The following is a 25,984-nucleotide window of genomic DNA, read 5'->3' as shown; positions in this document are numbered from 1 at the left end:
CAGAAAACCAATGTCAGTAAATACAGTTCAGCGCTACATCCATAAGTGCAACTTAAAACTCTACTTTGCAAAGCAAAAGCCATTTATCAACAACACCCAGAAATGGCGCCGACTTCTCTGGGCCCGAGCTCATCTAAGATGGACTGATGCAAAGTGAAAAAGTGTTCTGTGGTCCGACGAGTCCACATTTCAAATTGTTTTTGGAAATTGTGGATGTCGTGTCCTCTGGGCCAAAGAGGAAACGAACCATCCGGACTGTTATGGACGCAAAGTTCAAAAGCATCTGTGATGGTATGGGGCTATGTTAGTGCCAATGGCATGAGTAACTTACACATCTGTGAAGGCACTATTAATGCTGAAAGGTAGATACAGGTTTTGGAGAAACATATGCTGCCATCCAAGCAACGTCTTTTTCATGGACGCCCCTGCTTATTTCAGCAAGACAATGCTAAACCACATTCTGCACGTGTTACAACAGCGTGGCTTCGTAGTAAAAGAGTGCGGGTACTAGACTGGCCTGCCTGCAGTCCAGACCTGTCTCCCATTGAAAATGTGTGGCACAATATGAAGCGTAAAATACAACGGAGACGCCGGACTGTTGAACAGCTGAAGCTGTATATCAAGCAAGAATGGGAAAGAATTCTACCTACAAAGCTTCATCAATTAGTGTCCTCAGTTCCCATACATTATTGAATGCTGTTAAAAGAAAAGATGATGTAACACAGTGGTAAACATGAACCTGTCCCAGCTTTTTGGGAACGTTTTGTGTTGTTCATCTACCCTTTCTAAGCCATTGACGTATAGAGACAGGCAGAACAATTAAACGCTCTTCCACTTGACGGCAGAAGGTACATTAACCGGTGTAGCCACCTGTTGTCATTCATTAAACAGAGAAATTTCACACTGAGTCAGTAAATTTGTATATAAAATTGCCATTATTTCAATATACATACTTTTTGTGACATTCTTTTCACTTTAGTGGTGTGCAGTGAGATTATTTTGAGTGTAAAATTTGCACCGTGGCTCAATAAAAACTTGGAAACACTATCGTTTCTAGCTAGAGAAGTTGTGCTCAATTTGTTTGCTTAGCCAACTGTCCAGAAATGATAATATTCTTAACTTTTATTTCATTATACCTACTTCATGGGCGCAAAGTCATCTTTCATGCTCAAACTATACCTAAATTGTGTCCGCAAATTAGTATTAGTATTCATCATTTAATGCACTGTGCTGTCAACTGCTGGCTCATTGAAAACCAATACATTCTTGTTTTGATGTAGAGAAATAACTACAGAATGCAATATCTGCACAATTATTGAAGATGTGAGCTTAAATGCTGCAGAATTAATTAATTGTAGAATGCGAGACTCGAAGTTGAAATAGTCTGAATCAGTCAAATGTAGAATGTAAATATGGGGAGGAAAAGAAATCAGCATTTGTGTTAATTTTGTAATGAAACATGGAATATTGTACTGGAAAATGTGGGGATTTTGAAAAGGTGATTAACAATTCCCTGGATGGTTTGAATCAGTCAAGAAATGTGCAAGGAGGAGCAGGTAAATATGTAAAATCTATCTTAATCTATTTTTACTGTATGCTATGGCCACAATTATATATTATTATTTTTCTCCTCGTATGTCTGGGGCTGAGAGTGAGTGAGTGAGTGAGTGAGTGAGTGAGTGAGAGAGAGAGTGAGTGAGTGAGTGAGTGAGAGAGAGAGAGAGAGAGGAAGAGAGAGAGAGAAAAAAAAAAAAAAGAATATGACGTGAGGACAAACCGAGGGATTAGAGTGAGGTACGTGAAGACTTTAGCCAAGGCCTCCTCTGGTATGTCCCTGAAGGCTGAGCTTTCCGGGAGCGTGATGATGACGCTGGAGTCTTCTCCACGGCCACCTGGGGTGGTGGACATACATAAAATACAGTATGTGCTCTGTGGGCTTCTCTGGGGAGTCAATACACACGTGGTTACTCATTTTAATAAGAAAAAGACCTCACCTGACAGGTATGCAACCTGTTTCTCAATGTAGCCTCTGACTTCTTTCATGTTCAAGGGTACATTCACCTCTGCAAGAAAATAGAAAAAGCACAAAGCTATTTTTTTTATTACATCAAGGTGGAAAACAATAAAAGATTACCACCACAGATTAAATCATGGGGAAAGGTGGAAATAAATAAGTACATTCTAAATTAATAATGCAATAACATAAAAATGAACTTCAACCGATTGTGCTGCCTTTGAGCAAGTAAATTAAATACATTTGAAAAAAAATGAAGGTAAAATATTACTAATTAGAATTTTTTAAAATTTGGTTTGATTCATATGTTAATGTAAATACTGGTAATTATAATTAGTCATATACAGTATACAGATATAGCAGAACCTCGGTTTATGAATGACCCGGTTTATGAACAATTTGGTTTATGAACAAATTTTTAAAAGAAAAATGACCTCAGGTTGGGGACTATTTTGTTTTTACAACCAGTCTTGGCATGGGTGCTGGAGGCTCAGAACTTTGCGTTTTTTCTTGCGATGCATAAATATCATTGCTTCTGTGCTTCAGGTATCATTGTTTTTTTGCCTAAAATGGCCACCACACCCCAAAATGCAATGCTAAAGCTACGCTGCATTCTGCGAGATGCTGGGCTAGCAGTAACCACAGTGAATGTAAACATTACTGTACCCGGAAAGGCCAGTACACTGTTATTTCATCATCATAAATTGTGTTTTCACGTATTTCTATATTTCACAGTCATTATTTTTTTTTACAGCCGACTTATTTCAACAATAAAAAAACACAAGATGAACTGTTTTCTTCACATTTGTAGCCTCTTTTTAAATTAGAATACATTAGAATGATGCATTGCCGGCCAAAGTGGCCAAAATACACCTCTATGCCTTTTCTCTGAAACCAAAATACGGAAAACAACACAAACTAAGACTAATACTTGTGATTCATGCAAGAAGATGGCATTGATCCCTATGAAGTATTTGATCATATTTAATGGAGCGAAATAAAAAATTAATTTGAGCAGAACGCCGGAAAAAAGATGAGAGATAGCGAGCAATGGAGCGAGTAAGGTGTGCGTTTGGCTGCACTGAATGCTGTAATGGAGTTTGTCGGGCTGCTGGGGGAGCATGTAATGAGCTCTGATCCTACCTGCTGAATATTTGATGCGAGTGTGTGTAACTGAGAGCGTCTGAGCCCCGAGCCAGGCCACAGGGAGAGGCGGAATGAAGTTACCTGGGATAAATTGACATTTACACTGTGCTGCACTTCAGGAACATGAGAGAGAATTTAAGATGCCTTCACAAGGTCATGGACAGTGCATTTCCAGCCCACTGGCGAGGTAGGAAATGTCACAACCAGGAGAGAACTCTACCATCAAGACAGTGAATAAATAAATACGATTCAAATATCGTATCAATAGCCGGCTCTAAAATAATCTGTGAACATTTGTAGAATGTAATGAGGAGAAAAGTTACTGTAAATGTTACCTCAGCTACAGCTCCATTACCATGTGCTGAATATCATTCAAAATAAAAAGGGTAAAAGGTACAACGTGACAAGGAATATTGATCACTTTAGTTTGCTTGCTCTGACAGAGAAGCAATCGCTGAACATTTATAAAATACAAATCTCAATTCCATTGAAGTTGGGACATTGTGTAAAACTAAAAACAGAATACAATGATTTGCAAATCCTTTTCAACATATATTCAAGTGAATACTCTAAAAAAGACAAGATATTTAATGCATTGTCTTGCTGAAATAAGCAGGGACGTCCCTGAAAAAGATGTTGCTTGGATGTCGGTAAAGAGTATGTTGCTCCAAAACCTGTATGTACCTTTCAGCATAAATGGCACCTTTACAGATGTGCAAGTAACCCCTGCTAACACCCCCATAACATCACAGATGCTGGCTTACTTTGCGCTGATAACAATCCGGATGGTCCGGAGGACACGACGTCCATGATTTTCAAAAACAATTTGAAATATGGACCCGTCAGACCACAGCACAATTTTCCTCTTTCCGTCAGTCCATCTCAGATGAGCTTGAGCCCAGAGAAGCCGGCACCGTTTCTGTGTGTCATTGATATACGGTTTTCACTTTGTGCGGTAGTGTTTTAACTTGCATTTGTAGATGACGAACTGTGTTAACTGACAATGGTTTTCTAAGGTGTTCCTGAGCCCACGTGGCTATATCCTTTAGACAACGATGGCGGTTTTTAACTCAGTGCTACCTGAGGGATCGAAGGTCACGGGCATTCAATTTTGGTTTTCCACCTTCCTGCTTACGTGAAAAGATTTCTCCAAATTCTCTGAATCTTTTGGTGATATTATTATTACTATTTGCTCATGCAGTTGTTCACACAGTGGTGAATCTCACCCCATTCTTGCTTGTGAACAACTGAAGCCTTTCGGGGAATGCTCCTTTTATACCCAATCATGACACTCACCTGTGTCCAATTAACCTTCACCTGTGAAATGTTCCAAACAGTTGTTTTTGGAGCATTTGTGAAGTTTCCCCTTGTGTTGCCCCTGTCCCAGTTTTTTTGGAACGTGCTGCAGACATCCAATTCAAAATGAGAGAATATTTGCAAAAAAAATAACCATCAGTTTGAAAGTTAAATATCTTGTCTTTGTAGTGTATTGAATTGAATATAGGTTGAAATTGATTTGCAAATCATTGTATTCTGTTTTTAATTACGTTTTAGACATCAACATTTCAGTGGAATTGGGGTTTATATAGAACTAGTAGAACAATGACAGGGAGCAATATTTTTGGAATGTAAAAGTTTGAAGTAGGAATGGTAGTCGAGAAATTTGCAAGGAGGAGGTAAATTTGCAAAATGTCTCTTTATTCTGGAATTTAATTGTGAAAAGTGTGGAATTCTGTAATGTTAAATGGATAGTTCCCAAGATGGCCCAAATGAAGTGAACATTTTGAAGTTGGAGTGGTTACAACCGGTCGAGAAGTGTGGAACGAGGAGATGAATACAGTATGCATGTAAAATGTTTCTTCATTTGGAAGTTTCACTGTGAAAGTGTGGAATAATTTTTTTTTAAAAAGATAATTATTGGAATGAGGAAAATAGTTCACATGATGTCCTGAATGAGCCGGAAATTTTGAAGTTGGAATGGTTACAATCAGTTGAGAAATTTGGAAGGACAAGAATTCCAAAAAAGGGTGTTAATAATAATAATAATAATACATAATAATGGTGTTACTTGATAGGGCCTCTAATGGTTGAGCAAGCGTCACATTTTACAGCAGACTGACGTCACACAAGAAGCTTGACCCAGATAAACAATCATCCAAGATCTCCGGTAGGCCAATTGTTTTCGCGTTCCTCAGAGATTTGTCACAACCTTTCCAGGTTTTGCAGAGGTGGGAATGAAATAATCCTGAGTAGAGGAATGTTGGAGAAAACAAGGTTTAGTTGTCACCCCCTTACAAATCCCTCAAATCTGGCAAAGTAATCTGACATGGTGGCACTTTTCCGTGTTGACTAAACACTGAGATTTTTATGATACACATAATGATCAGTTTTGACGCAAACATGGATGAATAATCTGTGAACGTTTGTAAAAGATGTAACCTGTAGAAATAGCACAAGATTTATTCTTTTTTTTTTTAAAAAGAAAAAGAGCAAACACCTTTAATCCCCGAGCACAAAAATCCCCTTCATGAACGTGCAAATACATTTCTAATACACATCGAGAGAGAGAGAGGTAACCTCGTGCTGCAGCACTTTCTGGGTCAAGAGAATATGCCAACACGCTTTGTGTGCCAACAGGAAAAGATTAGGAGGTGAATGCATTCTACTTGAAAGCAGAATTTAGTGGGAAATTGGACAAAAACGTAAGTGCGGTTTGTGTTTTTGTACTATTTTACAACAAGGATCAGGGCACCTGTGTTGTGTCATAACACCACACATTTACACAACTGCCTGTTTATATATACTAAAAAAAAACTTCGGTTTTTAGTTATCGATGGTGGATATAAAAATCTACACACCCCTGTTCAAATGCCAAGTTTTAGTGATATTAAAAAATGAGACCAAGATACAGTAGATTTCAAAATTTAATGAACCTCTCAACTTTAAAACTCAAAAAGAGAAAAACCTTTAATTTTTTTTTTTTTACAAGAGAGTAACTACAAATTAACCAATGAAATAATTTGGTGTGCAAACTCTCTCATAACTGGGATGCAGCTGTGTTCACAATTACGCAATCACACTGAAATTCATGTTTAATAGTAGTCAGCACACACCTGCCACCATTTAAAGTGCCTCGGATAAACGGCAAACAGAGCTCAGTTGTTCTCGTTGGCTTTTCTTGACATTTCCTGCAGCTCCTTCAATGTTGCTGTGGGCCTCTCGGAAGCCTCCACAAAGAGTTTTATTCTCGTCTTTTCGTAGATGTTGGAGGGACGTCCAGTTTTCACTAATGTCACTGTTATGCCATATTTTCTCCACTGTCTTTACTGTATTCTGTGGTATATTTAATGCCTCGGAAAATCTTTTGTACCTCTCTCTTAACTCATACCTTTGAACAACGAGATCCCTCTGATGCTGTGGAAGATCATGGCTGTAACAACAAAAATGTCAGGAAAAGCCTTCTCGAACATCTGAACTTTATTTGGAGTTAATCAGAAAATGGTCTGAGGTGTGTGCTGCTGACTTCCTGAATCTCAGGGCACACCCCCAAACAAAAATGTTACAAAAAGTACCGTACATTCTGAAATAATGATGATCTCGTCTCAATTACAAATTATTTACTTAGTGTGAAATGTGGGTCTGTTTAGTTGGAAGCACATTTAATTGTTCTGCCTGTAGCTATACATCACTGGCATAAATAAATAAAGATAAATTTTTTGGTAGTAAATAAAGAATAATTTTAAGCCAAATTTCCCGCGGCACACCTGCTGATATTTTACGGTATATTAACACAGTGGACTGGAATCACTATAGTAGAGTAAAACAGATCGAATCTATGTCCTCTCCTTCATTAAATGTTACTGTATTTTACGAAACTATTTTCATATAGTACAGTATATAAAAAAGAATGAAACTTCTTACAGTGATCACAAAGTAATTTCAGATTCGTAAATAAAAACAGCATAGCAAAGTTCATTGTGTTTTTGATTAGGATAATTAAGGCCTGCTCTTTTGTTTGAAATGGTGACAATAATTACTTTAAATTAAGGGTAGAATTGACTTTACACTTACTAAATGACATAACATGATATCATACCCCAAAAATGATCTACATAAATAAATAATGCCTCAAAAAGGGATTATCTCCATGACAACAGTACCAATACGGATTAAGCCATCAACTGTCACAAATCTTGATTTCATGCTTTTCGTTTTCTATTTTCATTTTTATTCTTGATCTTTTTTTTTTTTTTTCCCCCCCCAATACAAGTTTCTCATTTAGCTATTACAGATAAGGCACATGCATGATAACCATCAATCTCAGGTTACAGTATCACACCATGAATTTGTGTTTATGTTTACCACTGAATTGATCACTTGTAAAATTAACCTAATCTGCACATATACAAAAACAAATTTGCTAAGGATTTTTCCCTTGTGCTCTCAGTTTACACACACCAAAACGTAGACGGAAAAGGCAAAGGACCGTTAATTAAACAATGAGATGAGCCTGCCAAGGTAATCCTATTAGCTTCTGGGGGGAGGTGAGAGTCTCCATGACACTCATACAGCACCTCCTACCCAAATTGCATGAATAAAACATTCTAAAATGTACAAGTTAACATTGTATTATGACAGAGCAGTTTCATTAGTAACAGATTTTAGATGTCACACATCATGTAAACATTTTCAGTGTTTACAGCAGTTTTCCTCTACTATAAACTCACTGGTGACTTTAGGTACACCAGCAGCATAGTCCCTACAAACACAGTGTGCTTTAGACAATGCAAACTACAAGCCTGTCTGAAAAGTGAGCATTATTATGTTTATAAAAGGCACATTTTCCAAATTGCTGTGGCGAATGAGTATGCGACTGCATGACAAATTTTTAGGAAGGAAAATTAGGAAACCATCTGTGAAGAGCTTCAAATGGGAAACTTAATCCCTCTAACCGCAGGGAAGTGGAACATGAATGATACTGAGCAAAACATACAGTGTTCACTTCTTCCATAGCCTGGAAGTTGCACATTCAGTGGATAAAAATAGTCCACACGCCCCTGTTTAAATGGCAAGTTTTTGTGAGGGAAAAAAAAAAAACAATAAAAAAAAAATGAGCAAGATACAACCCCCAATTCCAATGAAGTTGGGACGTTGTGTTAAACCTAAATAAAAACAGAATACAATGATTTGCAAATCATGTTCAACCTATAGTTAATTGAATACACTACAAAGACAATATATTTAATGTTCAAACTGATAAACTTTATTGTTTTTAGCAAATAATCATTAACTTGGAATTTTATGGCTGCAACACGTTCCAAAAAAGCTGTGACCGGTGGCAAAAAAGTTAAGGAATCCTCATCAAACACCTGTTTGGAACATCCCACAGGTGAACAGGCTAATTGGGAACAGGTGCGTGCCATGATTGGGTATAAAAGGAGCTTCCCTGAATTGCTCAGTCAATCACAAGCAAAGATGGGGCGTAGTTCACCTCTGTGAACAAGTGCGTGATAAAATAGTCGAACAGTTTAAGGACAATGTTCCTCAACGTACAATTGCAAGGAATTTAGGGATTTCATCATCTACGGTCCATATCATCATCAAAAGGTTTAGAGAATCTGGAGAAATCACTGCATGTAAGCGACAAGGCCGAAAACCAACATTGAATGCTTGTGACCTTCGATCCCTCAGGCGGCAATGCATCAAAAACCGACATCAATGTGTAAAGGATATCACCACATGGGCTCAGGAACACTTCAGAAAACAATGTCAGTAAATACAGTTGGGTGCTACATCCGTAAGTGCAACTTAAAACTCTACTTTGCAAAGCAAAAGCCATTTATCAACAACACCCAGAAACGCCGCCGGCTTCTCTGGGCCCGAGCTCATCTAAGATGGACTGATGAAAAGTGTTCTGTGGTCCGACGAGTCCACATTTCAAATTGTTTTTGGAAATTGTGGACGTCGTGTCCTCCGGGCCAAAGAGGAAAACAACCTATCCGGGCTGTTATGGACGCAAAGTTCAAAAGCCAGCATCTGTGATGGTATGGGGCTGTGTTAGTGCCAATGGCATGGGTAACTTACACATCTGTGAAGGCACAATTAATGCTGAAAGGTACATACAGGTTTTGGAGAAACATATGCTGCCATCCAAGCAGCGTCCTTTTCATGGACGTCCCTGCTTATTTCAGCAAGACAATGCCAAAGCACATTCTGCATGTGTTAAAACAGCGTGGCTTCGTAGTAAAAGAGTGCGGGTACTAGAATGGCCTGCCTGTCAATCTCCCATTGAAAATGTGTGGCGCATTATGAAGCGTAAAATACGACAAAGGAGACCCCGGACTGTTGAACAGCTGAAGCTGTACATCAAGCAAGAATGGGAAAGAATTCCACCTACAAAGCTTCAACAATTAGTGTCCTCAGTTACCAAACGTTTATTGAATGTTGTTAAAAGAAAAGCTGATGTAACACAGTGGTAAACAGGACCCTGTCCCATCTTTTTTTAAACGTGTTGAAGCCATAAAATTCTAAGTCAATGATTATTTGCTAAAAACAATGAAGTTTATCAGTGTGAACATTAAATCATTGTATTCTGTTTTTATTTACCTTTAACACAACGTCCCAACTTCATTTTAATTGGGGTTGTAAATCTTTTCATAACTTTCTCCACCAGTGTGACCTATAACCTGTACAACTCAATTGAAAAAATTCAAACAAATTCGTATTCAAACTCATTAAAAGGAAGTGAGTAAGCACACACCTGCCATCATTTAAGGGCCTCTAAATAACCCCAGACACACTTTAGCTGTTCTAGTGGGCTTTTTCCTGGCATTTTTGTTGCTTTTTCATGGTTTTGTGCTTATATTGACTGCTATTTCAAACTGTCCATAATTCCCTCCACCTTGACTAAAGCCCCACTTGCAGCTGGAAAAAAAATAAAAATAAAAAATGTAATAAAACCCCTAAAGCATGATGCCGCCACCACCACCATGCTTCACTCTTTTGGTATACCTTGATTTCATCGGACCAATACAAAAGTATAGTATACTCAGTACTCGAGTACTTTTTTCAAGGAAGTTTCATGAGTAATTATTTGGAGGACGACTTTTTACTTTTTCTCGAGTCATATTATTCTAAAGTACTCTTACTTGAGTACAATTTGTGGCTTCCCACCACTACTCCCATTTAACACGAGATAGGATTGATTGGCTAATTCTGAAGTTTCTAACCAAGTGGGTAACTGTAACCAACTGTAAATAAGACACTGTAACTAAGAAACTGTAACTAAGTAAATTTAACTTTTAACTGAGTAATTAACAAAAGAGAAAAAAATACCTACTAGAACTGAACTTTATTTGTTTTTAATCAACGCACTATAAATTATGGCAGGTGTGTGCTGAGTCTCATTGAAGATGGGTTTAAATGGTTTATTCTGAATGACCACAGCCACATCCCCAGTTAACAGGGTGTGCACACTTGTGCCACCACATTGCCATTCATTTATTTTCACTCCCCCTGTACGTATTATAGGTCATTATAACAGGTTGTAGGCGGAAAAAGTTATGAAACCATTCACCTCTCTAATTTGTTTTCACATCAGCAAAAACCTGGCATTTGAAGGGGTGTGTGTAGACTTCAGCAAATTCACTGTATTTATACATTACCAGTGCATTATTTTACAGCACCAATTCTGTTAAATGCGTTAAATGTACTCACGCTGCAGTGTGCTCTCCAGTTGGGATCCGGCCTGCAGGAGGCAGCCATAGCTCTCCATCTCTTCCTCGGTCTCGGCCATGCTGGACTCCTCCTGCATCGAGGCCGGGCCCATTCCACCTCGCTGACGAGAAGAGTAATCCAGAGCCTCTCACATCCTCTTCCCAGTTCTACATACACAGTTTGTGAGTGTACGTATGCATCTCCAGCCAGGCTTCATTCATGCTGCTGGAACTTGCTGACCGAGAGCTGCACGCGGCGCCTCTGCGCAAGAGAAAGCAAACGTTCGATCAGCTGTTTCCTCACTCACAACAAACATGATTCCTTCCGTCTGACCACTTACTGCCTGTGTGTTGCCCCTCCTCCAGCTTCCCTCCCTCCCTGGCTCCCTCTCTTTGGGCTTTCGTGTGTCGCCTCTGCACTAAAAAGTCCTGACAGCAAGCCAACTCCTCACTGTAATTCATGCTCCCATGTTTTATGGCTTCGGTGTAGTGCTCTGAAAGCTATACAGTGGGGAGAATTGTTTGGCCCCGAGCATTCTTGGAGTCACCGACATGAAGCAGCTGTGGAAGAGAGTGCTTTTGTGAGAGCACAAGAAAGTCCCAACACACCCTTAGTCGGCAATTTGCCGCACAGCAATCACATTCAAAGGGAACAAGTGTGTCATTGTGCACATAAGTGACCCACACTGAATCTTTTCTTAGATCCAGTCGAGGGCTGCGAGGCCTACGACATGACGGATGCAGACACGTTTCCTGTATGTCAGGGGTGTCCAAACTATGGCGCAGCGGCCATTTGCGGCCCCGCTAGTGCAAAATCGTCCATTAAAAAGGCTCTAAGCAGATATTTAATGTATTTAGAAACAAAACACTGATATGTTTGAAGTGCTGACAACGTATGCAAAGACTAAAAACAAAATATTGTGCTGAATTGATGAGATATAGCTTAAGCATCTTTTTCACCAATTGAATTTTCCTGATTTTGTGGCTGGGGCTAAATGACATCACAAGGCTGGGGCGTATACTTTCTAGCTCAAGTTCCCTCCCTCACTATAAATACAAAGTGATGTCATTTTGTTTGGTTATGCTGCTCAGTTGTGAGTTAGCTGTGGTTAGCTGCCATAACAAGGCCCATTTACAACTCCAGCGTGCAGTTAGCAAGCTAATGACAGCTACACCCCGAAAATCCGTCTTTGCTGGATGTCTCAATTTAAAGAAAGAGTTCTATGATGTTTTTCAAGCTCCCCAAAACATGAGGAAATAAAAGAGTGATGAAATTGACTTTTTAAAGACACACATAGATGGCGAGCTGAACATCAACACCACCACCCGACTCTCCAGTGCACATTTTATGGCGGAGAGTTTTGTAAACTTTCACCAGACAATATGGCTTCGTGGGTAACTTGATACGAGTGAATGGGGCAGTGCCAACTGTCTAACCACCTGGGCTTCCTCCTACCGTCCCGCAGTCACCAGGTGCCGCGTTCAGCTGTGACGTTACATCACCACCGACAATGGTAAGTTGAGTTGTGTGCTTATTTTTATGATTAAAGTATTCCATTTTGAAGTTAAGCCTCCTAATGTGATTTTACATCGTATAAGCTATCACGCCCCTCAATATGTTTGATACCATCCACAGCATCTGAGAGCTGAGAGGTGGCCTTTGAAAGCTGATTTTATATACTTAGCGATTTTTTATAATTCTTTTCATTCACATTTGGTAAGCTTATTAACATTACTCTTCTCAGTGGTGTGTCGAATTTAGATGCCATTTTCTTTGGGCTTGTTTAGTGCATCTCTAAGCAATAAGTAACCCTTGGATTTAATAACTAGTTGACCCTCCTTTGGAAGCAATAACCTCAACCAAACATTTCCTGTAGTTGCGGATCAGATGTGCATAACCGGGAAGAATTTTGAACAATTCCTCTTTACAAAACTCTTACAGTTTATCAAGATTCCTGTGAATAGCTCTCGAGGTTATGTCACGTTTTCCTCCCACTGTACCTAACTTTTGTGCTAATTCCAGTATACATCTCATTTTGCCTAGTTAAACTTAAATCTGAAAAAGGACAAGTTTATATCTTGAATTGGGGTGAATTAAATATATTTCAAACTGGAGTTCATAACATACATTGTATTTTATACATGCGTAGTAGCCAACATGTATCCATTAGGTTTTTATATTTTTGAAACTCGAACCACTCATTAAAAAAAAAGCACATTTGATACTTAAAGCGGGAGTTAGTAATAATAAAAAAAATAACTTTTTTGTCACATTTGTTAAAACTGTCATAACTTGACAGAAGTACATGATAAAAAGGATCTGTGAAAAATAATCAGCCTTGTATATCTTTCTTGTATATCACAGTAGAGATCTACTGTGATATACAAGAAACCACCATGCCCAAGGACAAACAACCAATCAGAGGCAGATGGCGTGACTTAGGAGGCATCAACCATGTCACAAACACGCAGGCACACCCTTGTGGCCTCACAAAAAAAACTAAACTTCAAAGTGGTGGTATAGTAGTATAATAGTTATGAATAAGGTGCTTTTCTGGGATGACAACGTAGCAGGTCAGTAGTGGAAGATCATAATTATCTTTTTCTTTCTTTGAAAATTACAAACTTACCTGTACAGCAAATGCCAGATACTTTGACTTTTACTCAAGTAATATTCTACAAGGTTACCAACTTCTACCAGTTATTTTATGATGATACTTGTACTTTTACTCAGGTATTGATTTCAGGTACCTTATAAAAGACTGCCTGCTGTATATACCAGCAGTACTGAAAATAAAATTTGACACTTTAAAAAAAAAATAAAAATAAAATAAAAATAAAAAAATTAAAAGGTGGGCGGGAGGGCAGTATGACTGGGGGTTGCGATACCCACGACAACTACCACTACAAATAATTGCAGACGTTTCCTCAACATGGAAAGATTCAACAAAACAATTTACAACTAAAATACATAATATCCTAGATAACTAGTCATTTAATTTTAGAGGAAAGTAGTGTGAATCGCAACTGTTCGTTCGACTTTATGCTATTTGCCTTACCTTTGTGTGTTTATCTTTGCCTCCACTTACAGATTGGTTTTAGCGTGTTTAATAAATTACAGGTGAAGAATGTGAAAATGGCCATTGCAGCCTTTGTTGTTTGGACCCTTCTGCTGTACATGGAAGGCCTCAGCCACACAGTTGATCCAGCTTAACCTGCGTGCCATGTCATTACTGCACAGCGTATGCTTAGTGTGCTCAACTAACCACACGCACAAACACAAAAAAAGAGCACGGGGCGATTTCTTCAAGATGGTCTTTATTACAGTAAAACCTTCAGGATTTAAATATGATTTCAATACATTCACCTTAGAGGTTTAGGAGTGTTTGAGGCCGGCGAGCCAAAAGGGCACGAGATGGTACAGTGTCCATAACCTCTTGGTTTTTGGTACATTTTGATTTTCTTACAAAAAAGTGACGAGGGAAAGAAAGAAAAAAGTTAAAAATACAATCCACTCTTTTGATTTATTCTCTGGTTTAGACAAGCAAAACATTAGGTTCCACAAAGATTTTAAGCACTGGAAAAAAGGAAACCGGCATCACATATGCCACTTAAAGGTTGTAAAGTTTTTTTAACAAAGCAGGCTCGACTTTTGTTGCCAACACAGTGCAGTGTGGAGGTAACAAAAAAGCCTGAAAGCATTTTTTTTTTGGTAAGAATATCAACACAGGCTAACCCACCATAATAAAAGACTTAAAAATAGAACATTTGTGAGTACAATGGTAATAAATATGTAACAATATCCTCGTTGAAAAACAAAGCCTTGATATAGTGTAACTCAAAGTATTTGCATGATTGAATGGAATGTATCATATGCATTATATAACCACACAGTGGGTCACACTGTACATACAGAGGTCCATGTGCCTTGGTGAACCATTAACATTTCGTTCCTGACGTTTCACCAACAGTGCAGGAGTGGTTGAAGAATTTACTAGGATTCCGAAAAGTAACATTGACCTAAGTCACTTCTTATTTGGGTAAATCTAGCTTAAATTATTGAGCAGCATGTCTGCCATGTATTTGGAGGTGCTGTTTTTTTTTCTTCTTCTTCAAATACAGTAGTGCCTTGAGATACGAGTGACCCAACTTAAGAGGTTTTCAAGTTGTCGTTTGGCTGATTTTTTTATTTGACTTGCGAACAAAAATTTTAGATGCGTAGTGGCAGTGAACTCAACTCAACTCACATGCAGCAGCAGTGGTTTATTGCCACTCCCAATTGAGGTTTACTGTCAAACTAAGAGAATTACAAGTTCTGCAATTAAAACAAAAGTCCACTTCTCTTAATGCTAACACATAATGGGAAATGCCATAGACAGGCTAATGAATAGCATCAGTGTCACAGACGGCTAACATAATAATCACAGGCTTATTCTTTATCCTCTGTGAAGAATGACGATTATTACTAGTGAGGAGTTGTGACCGTCTCCTTTTATACTGCCAGGAAGCCAAGTGGTGCCCACCACACGAAAGAACAGCAATGTCCACTAAACTGAACCCAAAAATGTGGCAAAAACCGTTCATAAACATTCGATTTAATTCTGTCATTGGTGTATGTTTTTAAGCACAATATTAGTGTTATCTTTCTTTGATAAAAACTGATTTTAACCATTTTGTTTGGGAGGCTGGAACAAATTAATGGCACGTCAATTCATTTCAAATGTCTTGGTCTGTGTTTTGGCTTGGGTTGTGTTTAGTTTTCTTCCATGTTGTCCTGTGTTCCATGTTTGTCGTGTGCTCAGTAGGTTGTTGCGTCCACCTGTTCTCGTCTACCTTGTGTCGACCAATCAGCTCTCTCCAGCCACTCGTGTCTTGTCCAGGTTTTACTCGTTGTCACGTCAATCTGTTTGTATTTAGTTCCCTGGTTTCGTTCAGTTCTTGTTATTGTCAGGTGTATTTGTCTCTGTCTGTGCCATGTCATAGTTGCCAGTTGTCGCTCAGTTATTTCACCAATCATGTCTTGTTTCTTGTTTTGGGCTTACTCAAGTGATTTTTTTACTTTGTGTTTAGATTTTGGGCTTTGTTAATTTAGCATTTAGACTTTTTCATGATCTTTGTTTTCCTTTGTTTTTGGAATTAAATTTACTTTATATACTCCTGCGTTGCCTCCCTGCACTTGGGTCCTCCATGTTCTTGCCTTGCATTCCTCGCCTTTGACCAAGCCACAAACTTGACAGTTGGATAATTCATCAAGGATAATTTGAGTTAAGAATGCGGTCTCGGAACAAATTAAACTCGTAAGTCAAGGCACCACTTTATGTGGCAAACTAATCTAACTCGATTACCAAGTAAATGGTCATAAGAACATATATTCAAGTAGTCACAAAGATATTTGTAGCGTCTTTTGTCCCGTTACAGAATTTTGTGGATAGCAAACAAACAAAAAAAACCACTTAGGTCACATACGTGTTTTTTGGCTTTCAGCATCTGAGATCAGTACGGAATAGCACATATATTATTTCTCTCCTCTTAATTGGACTCTTTAAATTAAACACAAACAGTTGATGCGTGACTATCTAGGTCACGCTACGAGCTTTGCCACAGTGCCCCTAAATCGCTAATCTATTCCTTAATCTTACGCAGACACACAGGCACACACATTTTGGACTTTTTAGAGCGCATGGACGGGTATCCGCTAACTCTCCGACTTGAGCGACAGGTTTCCACTAACTCTCTGACTTGAGCGACAGGTTTCCAGACCATTGATTGAGGAAAGAAAAATGAGTAAAGTGATATCCATGTTGGAAATGAAAAAAAATAACCATTAAACAGACCTTGGCCATGTCATCTTTAAAACATTGCTTCACAAAGACTGATTTTTAAAATTATTATTACTATTATTCCCCATGCAGACGAGCGTTGGGTGTGAGTGGTAACATTGTAACTGCTTGTTAAAACATAGCAGTCAGAGATTGGGACAAGGCAGCTGTGTATGCATTCATTTGTAGGTAAAAGACAAAATAGTGGTCCGTCTTCTGAGTAGATAGGTTTAAAAATAATGCAGGGCACTGGCCTGCAGGCATGTAAGAGCAGCGCGCCTGTGTGTGTGTGTGTGTGTGTGTGTGTGTGTGTGTTGGACTGTCAAAATTGGACAAGGGAGGACAGAGAATTGAGTTCCCCCCCCCCCCCTCAACCCAGAGTCAGAAGTGCCGTTTTGCCTTCTCCCGTGATGGTCACGCATCTGACCTGATTGGCATGGAACCCTGAAATGTGGCTGCTTTTGCTGCTGCCACTCTTGCTGTGTGTCGCTTCACTGGCGTTCCTTCAGCTGCTTGTATGAGATGGGTGTCACATCTGCAGCCTGGAGGGAGGGTGGGGGGGTAGGGGGTGGTGGTTAATGTATGCACCAGCAAAGTGCTGAAAGGGCAAAAACAATAATACAAAAAAAAGTCAGTCACAGAGAGAATACACTGCAACTAGATGTACAGAGAAATTAGTGGGGCAAATTCTCTTGATTGAAGGAAGGCTGTAAGAGAAACAGTCAGAGGTAGCAAATGTGTTTTTTTTTTTTGTTTGTTTTAGGACAATTTTTTAACACCAGTATTTAAGATGGCATAAGACATTTTTCAACCACAAATTATTTTTGTACCCATCAACAAACAATTCTCATAAATGAGGCCATTGATGGAGAATTTGACAAAGTAAGGAGAACAAACGTGCAGATGTTTTCAAATGTGGGGAAAAAAGTGAAAATTCATCAGAAAATTGCAAATTCAAGTACTGATACCTGCAAAATCTACTTCAGTACAGTCAGGAAGTATTTGTACTTTGGATACTTCCCAACAATGAATATTAGTCTTTCTCCTTTTGCTTTACCTGGGTGCTCACTGGCAGTCATCGTCGGGCAGCTAGTTGGAGAACACAAATGAAGGTTAAGCACCTGATGCCATTGTTCAACAACACATTCAGAAGTCACGGGGCGGTCACACTTCGCTCTAGCTACAGGACGTGGTCAAAACACACGCACACAAAACCAAAACTACTATGAACAAAATAGCTACGCCCTCCGACCACACAGCTGCTGCTTTGGATGTTCACATTGCAGAGAGAATTGGTGGAAGTTTGCAGCTTCCGAGGGAAGCGTGAGATAGGACTTTGCTCACATTGTTTCTCAAAAATGTTGCCAAAAATATCACTGAGCAGTTACAAGGTCATTTGAATCAGCTGCAATATGAACATTTTGGACACTGAAAACCAAATGTTGACAGTAGAAAAGCCTCTGTATCATTAATGGTTAGTCACCGTAACACCAAAAATGTCTGATACATGTTAAAACATAGTCATCCAGTTTCTTTTCACAAATATTTTAATTAATCAACTTTTACGTAAAATTTTTTTATAATTTTTTCAACCCTGATTCCATATTGAAAAGTTGTGATTGGTTGTTTTGCTTTGGTCAAAATTAGCAAACATACTACAAAATGAATAGTTTGTCAAATACAGTGGTGCCGTGAAATACAGGCATGAGTTACATGGTCATCAAAACACTCATATCAGAAATCATCTTGCCCAATTGAAATGAATGTAAATGCCATTAATCTATCACCTACTATTATAGCTACAACTATCAACTACTCCTCCAAATACAATAAAAGAAAATGTTAACTTATTTTTTTTAATGAGAACTAGCACTATAATAATGTGCTTTATTAAAGACATACAGTAATGACCTATTTAAAGAGAATGTAAATACATTTGCCACAGTTTTTTTGCCTCAATTCAATGGATATTGTGCTGCTCCTTCCGGTGTGCGTGCCTTAGCCACCAGGAGGCAGACTAATACTAACATACGGATGCAAATGAAGGAGATCGTCATGTATGCTCAATAAGATGTAGTAATATTAGTCGTTCTTCACAGAGGATAAATATATATGCCTGTGAGTGTTCTGTCTACGTCTTGCTTCTCACACACACAAAAAAACCTAAAAACAAACAAAACAAAACAAAACAAAAATCGAAAGCCTGGTAACTCAAATCTCAAGGCACCACTGCATATCCAAATATTACTAAAAAGAAATAGGGACTGATAAAGTTTGATTAAGAAAGAACCAGGATGAGTACTATAGTGACAGGCCACTCTTTAAATCATGACGTTTCCACTGTGCCGATATAATGTATTGCAGCTGCATTCTGTTAGAGGTTAAAACTAACAATAAAGGCAGAGTTCCAACATGCACACATGACCACCTCATTGCACTAAAATAGCAAACGCAGTATCAAACGCATCAGATGTATTGATACACTGAGTGGTGGGTAAACACAACAATGCTGGAAACAGTCACACTCAAAAGACACATTTCGATTTTTCAAAGCACGTGCTGTGGGGTGAGAGCGGGGAGGCATCAAAAGGGAGGCTGAAAGGAGCAATTTGGTCATAAAATAGTATTTAAAAATGCACTTTTAGTTTTTCAGTTTTATTGAAAAGTGAACACAAATTTGCTAGAAATCATGCATCTCTTCAGCCAACCAATTTCAGATTGCACAACACAAAGCCACACACGACGTCTTGTTTGGATTTGGTGCCTTGTAAGACTAAATTAGGACCCAGGACTGTGAAGATACGGGCTGAGGCGGTAGGGTTGGAAGCCAGTCTTGGATTGGCTTAAAAGGGCCGAAGGTGGACTGGTACCTGTTTAAATGACAGTATTGGACTCATCTGTAAAGGTTCTCATGAGCAGGGGCCTGGCTGATGACCGCGGGGATGGGACACTCCCCGCATTCGACTCAACTGGATTCTTCTGGAAGGGTGAGGCAAGAGGACACCATAGACGTAACTAAGCTGCCAAGCAAATGAGGGGCTGTCAGGGACATTATTCAGGATTACCTCTCATGCACACAAATGAAACAATCTGAAACATAACAGATTATTTTTTTCCCTCTCACATACATATATACAAGTGAAACGCTCTTACGTACACTATTAAAATGCTCACACACACACACACAACTACATTTTCTTCTCACACACCACTGAAATCCTTTCACACATTCTGAAAGGCACTCATAATAAACTGAAATACGCATATTCAATAGAGTGTATAACAGCGTTTGACTGGTCTGAATGTAAGACCATTTCTGTAGTAGTGTATGAGAGCGTTTTACTAGTGTCTATACAGGGGTGTCAAACTGATTTTTGTCGTGAGCCACATCGTATGGTTTCCCTCTGAAGGCCGTTTTGACTATGAACCTATATAAATGTAGGATCGTCTCATATTATGACAACCCCAAATCCAATGAAGTTGGGATGTTGTGTTAAACAAATAAAAACAGAATACAATGATTTTAAAATCATGTTCAACCTATATTTAATTGAATACACTACAAAGACAACATATTCAATGTTCAAACTGATAAACTATTGTTTTTAGCAAACAATCATTAACTTAGAATTTTATGGCTGCAACACATTCCAAAAAATGCTGGGACAGGGTCATGTTTACCACTGTGTTACATCAGCTTTTCTTTTAACAACATTCAAGAAACGTTTGGGAACTGAGGACACAAATTGTTGAAACTTTGTAGGTGGAATTCTTTCCCATTCTTGCTTGATTTACAGCTTCAGCTGTTCAACAGTCCAGGGTCTCCGTTGTCGTATTTTACGCTTCATAATGCACCACACATTATCAAATGGGAGACAGGTCTGGACTACAGGCAGGCCAGTCTAGTACCCGCACTCTTTTACTATGAAGCCACGCTGTTGTAACGTGCAGAATGTGGTTTGGCATTGTCTTGTTGAAATAAGCAGGGATGTCCAAGAAAAAGACGTTGCTTGGATGGCAGCATATGTTTCTCCAAAACCTGTATGTACCGTTTACCATTAATGGTTCCTTCACAGATGTGTAAGTTACCCGTGCCATTGGCACTAACACAGCCCCATACCATCACAGATGCTGGCTTTTGAACTTTGCGTCCCTAACAGTCCGGATGGATCGTTTATCTCTTTGGCTCGGCAGGGCACGACGTCCAAAATTTCCAAAAACAATTTGAAATGTGGACTCGTTGGACCACAGAACACTTTTCATCAGTCCATCTTAGATGAGCTTGGACCCAGAGAAGCTGGCGGCGTTTCTGGATTTTGTTGATAAATGGCTTTTGCTTTGCATAGTAGAGTTTCAAGTTGCATTTACGGATGTAGCGCCTAACCATATTTACTGACATTGGTTTTCTGAAGTGTTCCTGAGCCCATGTGGTGATATCCTTTACACATTTATGTCGGTTTTTGATGCAGTGCCGCCTGAGGGATCGAATGTCACGGGCATTCAATGTTGGTTTTCGGTGTTGCCGCTTACATCCAGTGATTTCTCCAGATTCGCTGAACCTTTTGATGATATTATGGACCGTATATAATGAAATCCCTAAATTCCTTGCAATTGTACATTGAGGAACATTGTCCTTAAACTGTTCGACTTTTTTCTCAGGCACTTGTTCACAAAGAGGTGAACCTTGCCCATCTTTGCTTGTGAATGACTGAGTAATTCAGGGAAGCTCCTTTTATACCCAATCATGGCACCCACCTGTTCCCAATTAGCCTGTTCACCTGTGGGATGTTCCAAACAGGTGTTTGATGAGCATTCCTCAACTTTCTCAGTCTTTTTTGCCACCTGTCACAGCTTTTTTGGAATGTGTTATTTGCTAAAAACAATAAAGTGTATCAGTTGGAACATTAAATATCTAGTCTTTGTAGTCTATACAATTAAATATAGGTTGAACATGATTTGCAAATCATTGTATTCTGTTTTTATTTATGTTTAAGACAATGTCCCAACTTCATTGGAATTGGGGTTGTACATATAAACAACAAATTGTTGGATAGCTAGTTTTGAAATCAGACGCCAGTAAAAAAAAACACTCGTATGCAATTTACTTCAAGAGGGGGCTTGGTGGCTTGGTAACAAAATAATCCTTAATATCGCAACGTTATTGAAAGGGAAGGCCATTTGCAATTTTAGTATTTCAGCAAAAACATTTAAGTCGCCGCACATGATTTGCTTTGGCTGGCCACTTAAAATGATGTGGCGGGCCGAATATGGCCCCCGGGCCACCAGTTTGACACATGGTCTAAAGAGCGTTTCACTGTCCTGTGTGTGAGGGTGTTTCAGCAGTCTGTATAAGAGCGTTTTAGCAGTGGTGTGTGCGGAAAAAAAAAAGGTTGTGTGTATCAAAGCATTTCACTAGTGTGTGAGAGCATTCCAGTAGTGTGTATGAGACTATTAGTAGTGTGTCTGAGGGTGTTTTACCACTGAATGTGAGCAAAAAAAGAAATCAATATGAAAAATAAAAATTCAGCTGTCTGTATGAGAGCTTAGTGTTTGAGCATTTCACTATTGTGTGTTTCACCAGTAAGTACGTTTCACTAGTGGATGTGAGTGAAAAAAAAACTGTGTATGAGTGTTTCACTAGTGTCTATAAGGGCATTTCACTAGTGCTTAAGTGTTTCACTAGTGTAAGAGCGTTTTCACTTGTGTGAGTGAAAAACATGAGTTGAATGTGAGAGTGCTTCAATAGTGTGTATGAGAGGTAATCCTGAATTAGGTTCCTTATGGCCCCGTCATACAAGCACACACATACATGGCCTTAGGCCTAGTACACACAAAGACAATCGGGCTGGTTTCGTCTCGATTTTGCTCCTTCCCAACAAAGGACGTCAAACGCCAGGCAATCGTATGTCTTATAAGATTATCCTTACGTCTGAGGTGTGTTGAGAGTAATTTGTCCCGACTCTAGAGTAAGAAATGGGTCGGGGCCGAAAATCTTAAATATTTAACGAGTTCAATATGTACGACGACCAAAAATCTTTGTGCGTGTGTTTGGGGAAAGCAGACGTCTCCCCAAGTCATGACTCCGGGAATTGTGACGTGAAATGGAATGTAGCCAATCAAGAAGTGCCCTTAGTGACGAACAAGGAAATGACCGTAAATAAAAACAAACATATCTTACCCGATGTTGTTTTTTGTGTAAAAGTGGGTTCCCCAGACGATAAGTATTTTCCAAAGTTTTATTTATTTTTTTTGATGACGTCGCCATTCTGCAACACTCTCGCCTCCAGTCCCTTCGACAACACTCTGCACATAACCGGAAGTGTCTGCCCCTCTTCGTTTTTGTGAGATCACGTGTGATCATGTGATATACTGTACCTGCCTTCGCTGACTTGTTTGTAGATCAGTGGAGGAACAGAATCCTTAAGCGTGTGGTGTTATGTGTTGCGATTAAAGGAACACACTACACACAATATGACCAAAACTGTTAAATGCCGATTTTTATCTTTGTGTGTGGGGTCTGTCAGACAGATCCAAAAATCCATAAAGATTTGAAAAATCCTTGTGTGTACCAGGCCTTACTCTGTTTTATGATTGCTGTCAGACACAAGCAGTAGAACTATACAAAAGAGGACTTGATACAGCGAGACACATGAACATTGACAGGGTTTTTAAAACACCTCTTTCAACAGTAAATCAGACAAATACAATACCTGCTCCTTCTTTGCTTACCTCCGTTAGTTACAATTTTTGACTCAATTGTTTGAGACTCATGTAGCTACTCTATTTGAACATTTAACATGACATACAATATAATTATAGGTCCAGCACCTATATCAGGGATGGGCAAAGTAAGGCTCGTGAGACACGTACAGCCTACTCTGTTATTTTGTCCGGCCTACCAAGCATTTGCATTATGAAAATCCTGTATGATCCATTATCATGTAAAGGCTGAAAAGCAAAACCTATCTGAAAAGTGCACTTATTTTGAAAAAGTTTTCTTGCAGAATGTTATTCGTCAAGGTGAAATCCGGCAATCAGAAAATCCTGCAAATACGTTTCGGCCATTATTAAGTCATTTGCCCTAACAAGTGGGTAATTAAAATGTACAGTATTTAATAATGTTGTATTTAACACTTTAATTTATATATTACATTATGTTGTAAGTAAAACCAACTATTGTAAGGAAATTTTTTACATAGTGTTCCGGGGGTTATAGCGAACACCGCGCGTAATTGAAATCCCCCCAAAAATGTTAAGAATTGCTGTAGATGCCAGAAAATGGCGCCAAAGCAATATTTAAAGTCTGCGATTATGCGAGGAACACTGCACATTTAACATTTTTTACGACACAATTGGTTAGCCATAATTACTGCAATTACAAATAAGAAAATGCCAAACGATTTGGCCCATCTGTCCATTTTAAAAATCAAATGTCCAAAAATCAAAAGTTCTCCCACTCCTGCCCTGAACTCTGAAGCACACAAAACATACACACACATAGACAAACAGAATGGAGTGGCCAGAAGGGGGTTTTGCGGTGTGTGTCAATTATCTGGTTGCTGACTTGAGCCTCATGCAGACTGGGATGCTTGGGTGTGCTGAATTGACCAGACTGCACTGCACATGCTGTGGCAGCAGGGAGACACACGCCTGACCGACACAAACGCGCACAAAATAATGAGACACTTGATCAATTTATGTTTTTTTCTTGGGTTTTGTTTTTGGCACAGACTTTCAGCCCTCCTTCACTCTGCTCCTCCTTTTTAAGTCCTAAAATTAAGGTTTGAAGGTGCCGGTTGATTCAATCAAGCTTTTTCCAAATTTTGATTAAGTGATTATGTGAAGGGTGGGAAACGAGGAGACTCCAGTGGAGAAAGGAATGAAAAAGTGCAGACACAGAAAGGGCAGAGAGACTAACAGAAAGAGAAAGAGACCTCAGTCACTCCATGAGAAGCTGTGCGTGCTAGCGGTCTGCGACAACATGAAGATGGTAGAAGTCCCCGAGGAAGGAAGGCGGTGCTTCATCTTTAAGAAGACCGGGGCGGGGGTCCACGGAGGAAGCGAGAGCAGAGACAGTGAAGTAGAGTGAGGAGAAAGTGTTAAGTGCTGAAAGCGGTTCTAGGAAGGAAAATTAGTTCCAAAAACAATAGGCAATCTACATCAGAAAGCACGGTCTATACATATGCACACTAGTCATAATATTAGGTACACCTGCATAATTTAATTTAACAAAATATTTATCATTGGGTTTCTAGCAGGGTGTGTAGCTATCAAATATGATTAGAAATTACTATTCTACCAATTATCCCATTGAATACTTAGATAAAAAATATATATTTTGCATGATCAAACAACAAAATGTGCATGTGAGGTGCAGGTATTGTTGTTGTTCACTTAGGGTCGCCATACTTGCATTCACTACTGTCGTGTCTGTGACAGTGTGGGGCCTGGCGTGTGACTTGGGTGACAGCGAAAGAGTGTAGAGCTGTATTTAACTTATTAGTTTACATTTTCAAGATATATTTTCATTGAATCATTCAAGTAGTTTTTTCTTCCTGTTTAAGTGCTAGAGGACTGCATCTTTTTGCACAATTGTTTTTTGTCAATGTCTTTATGTCTCCAAAGTGTTCTGTAAATTGACTGTCTGTTGTCGTACTAGAGCGGCTCCAACTACCAGGAGACAAATTCCTTGTGTGTTTTTTGGACATACTTGGCAAATAAAGATGATTCTGATTCTGAAACTGCGTGATGTTACCGTGGCTTACAATGATACTAAATATATATTTTAGGAATAAAATCTCTCTCGTTTGCCTCTAGTACGCTATTGTATTTTCATGTTAGTCATGATGGTGGTACTTTGAAAGCATTTTTTTAAAGTGGTACCTGATGAAAAAGGTTTGAGAAACAAGTGTGTATACAGGTGTACCTAATGCTGCCCTCCCCCCCAGTACTGCCTACCAGACTAGCTAAGTATGTACAGTAGTAACATGTCTCTTAATGTGGTTAAATCCAACAAAAAGCAAGTATCAGAGAGACTTAGGGATTTAGCAGGATTAATGTAAAAACATAAAATAAATATTATACGGCCAAGCGTTTGCATGCATGAGTGTGTGTGTGCAAGCGCTACCTGAGAACAGGGACTGCAGCGCTTGCGGAAGACGGCCAGAAGGATCTCTGGCAGTAGGCTGAGCCCGATGAGCAGGATGATGACCAGCCAGGCTGACACAGAACTCAGCATGGTGGCAAACACAAAATACAAACGCTGCTGCCTCAGGAACGGCCTGCAGCAG

The 25,984-nt window shown here is 39.2% G+C and overlaps 2 protein-coding genes across 16 annotated transcripts in view; both read right to left on the bottom strand.

Annotated features, from left to right (window-relative positions):
- The window catches only part of mcf2a (MCF.2 cell line derived transforming sequence a), a 39,514-nt gene extending 28,308 nt beyond the window's left edge, over nt 1–11,206 (bottom strand). For all 4 annotated transcript variants that reach the window (XM_061685406.1, XM_061685409.1, XM_061685408.1 and 1 more), the window contains exons 1-3: nt 10,877–11,206; nt 1,995–2,063; nt 1,778–1,892 (exon numbers count right to left, since the gene is read on the bottom strand). In XM_061685406.1, coding sequence (XP_061541390.1) covers nt 1,778–1,892; nt 1,995–2,063; nt 10,877–10,988 — 296 coding nt within the window. In that variant the 5' untranslated portion in view covers nt 10,989–11,206. The remainder of the gene's footprint in view (nt 1–1,777; nt 1,893–1,994; nt 2,064–10,876) is intronic.
- Nucleotides 11,207–14,177: 2,971 nt separating this feature from the next.
- Nucleotides 14,178–25,984, bottom strand: part of atp11c (ATPase phospholipid transporting 11C) — a 55,718-nt gene continuing 43,911 nt past the window's right edge. For 2 of the 12 annotated variants that reach the window (XM_061685043.1, XM_061685053.1), the window contains one exon: nt 24,626–25,975. In XM_061685043.1, coding sequence (XP_061541027.1) covers nt 25,657–25,975 — 319 coding nt within the window. In that variant the 3' untranslated portion in view covers nt 24,626–25,656. Of the gene's footprint in view, nt 17,784–19,564; nt 25,976–25,984 lie in introns of those variants that run through there. The other 10 variants (XR_009769149.1, XM_061685046.1, XM_061685044.1 and 7 more) reach the window with 10 other exon arrangements.

Source organism: Phycodurus eques, chromosome 9 (genome assembly GCF_024500275.1).
Source record: "Phycodurus eques isolate BA_2022a chromosome 9, UOR_Pequ_1.1, whole genome shotgun sequence".
Classification (NCBI taxonomy): Eukaryota; Metazoa; Chordata; class Actinopteri; order Syngnathiformes; family Syngnathidae; genus Phycodurus; species Phycodurus eques.
The sequence above is the reverse complement of the archived record's forward strand: the minus strand, read 5'-3'. Positions and strand labels throughout refer to the sequence as shown.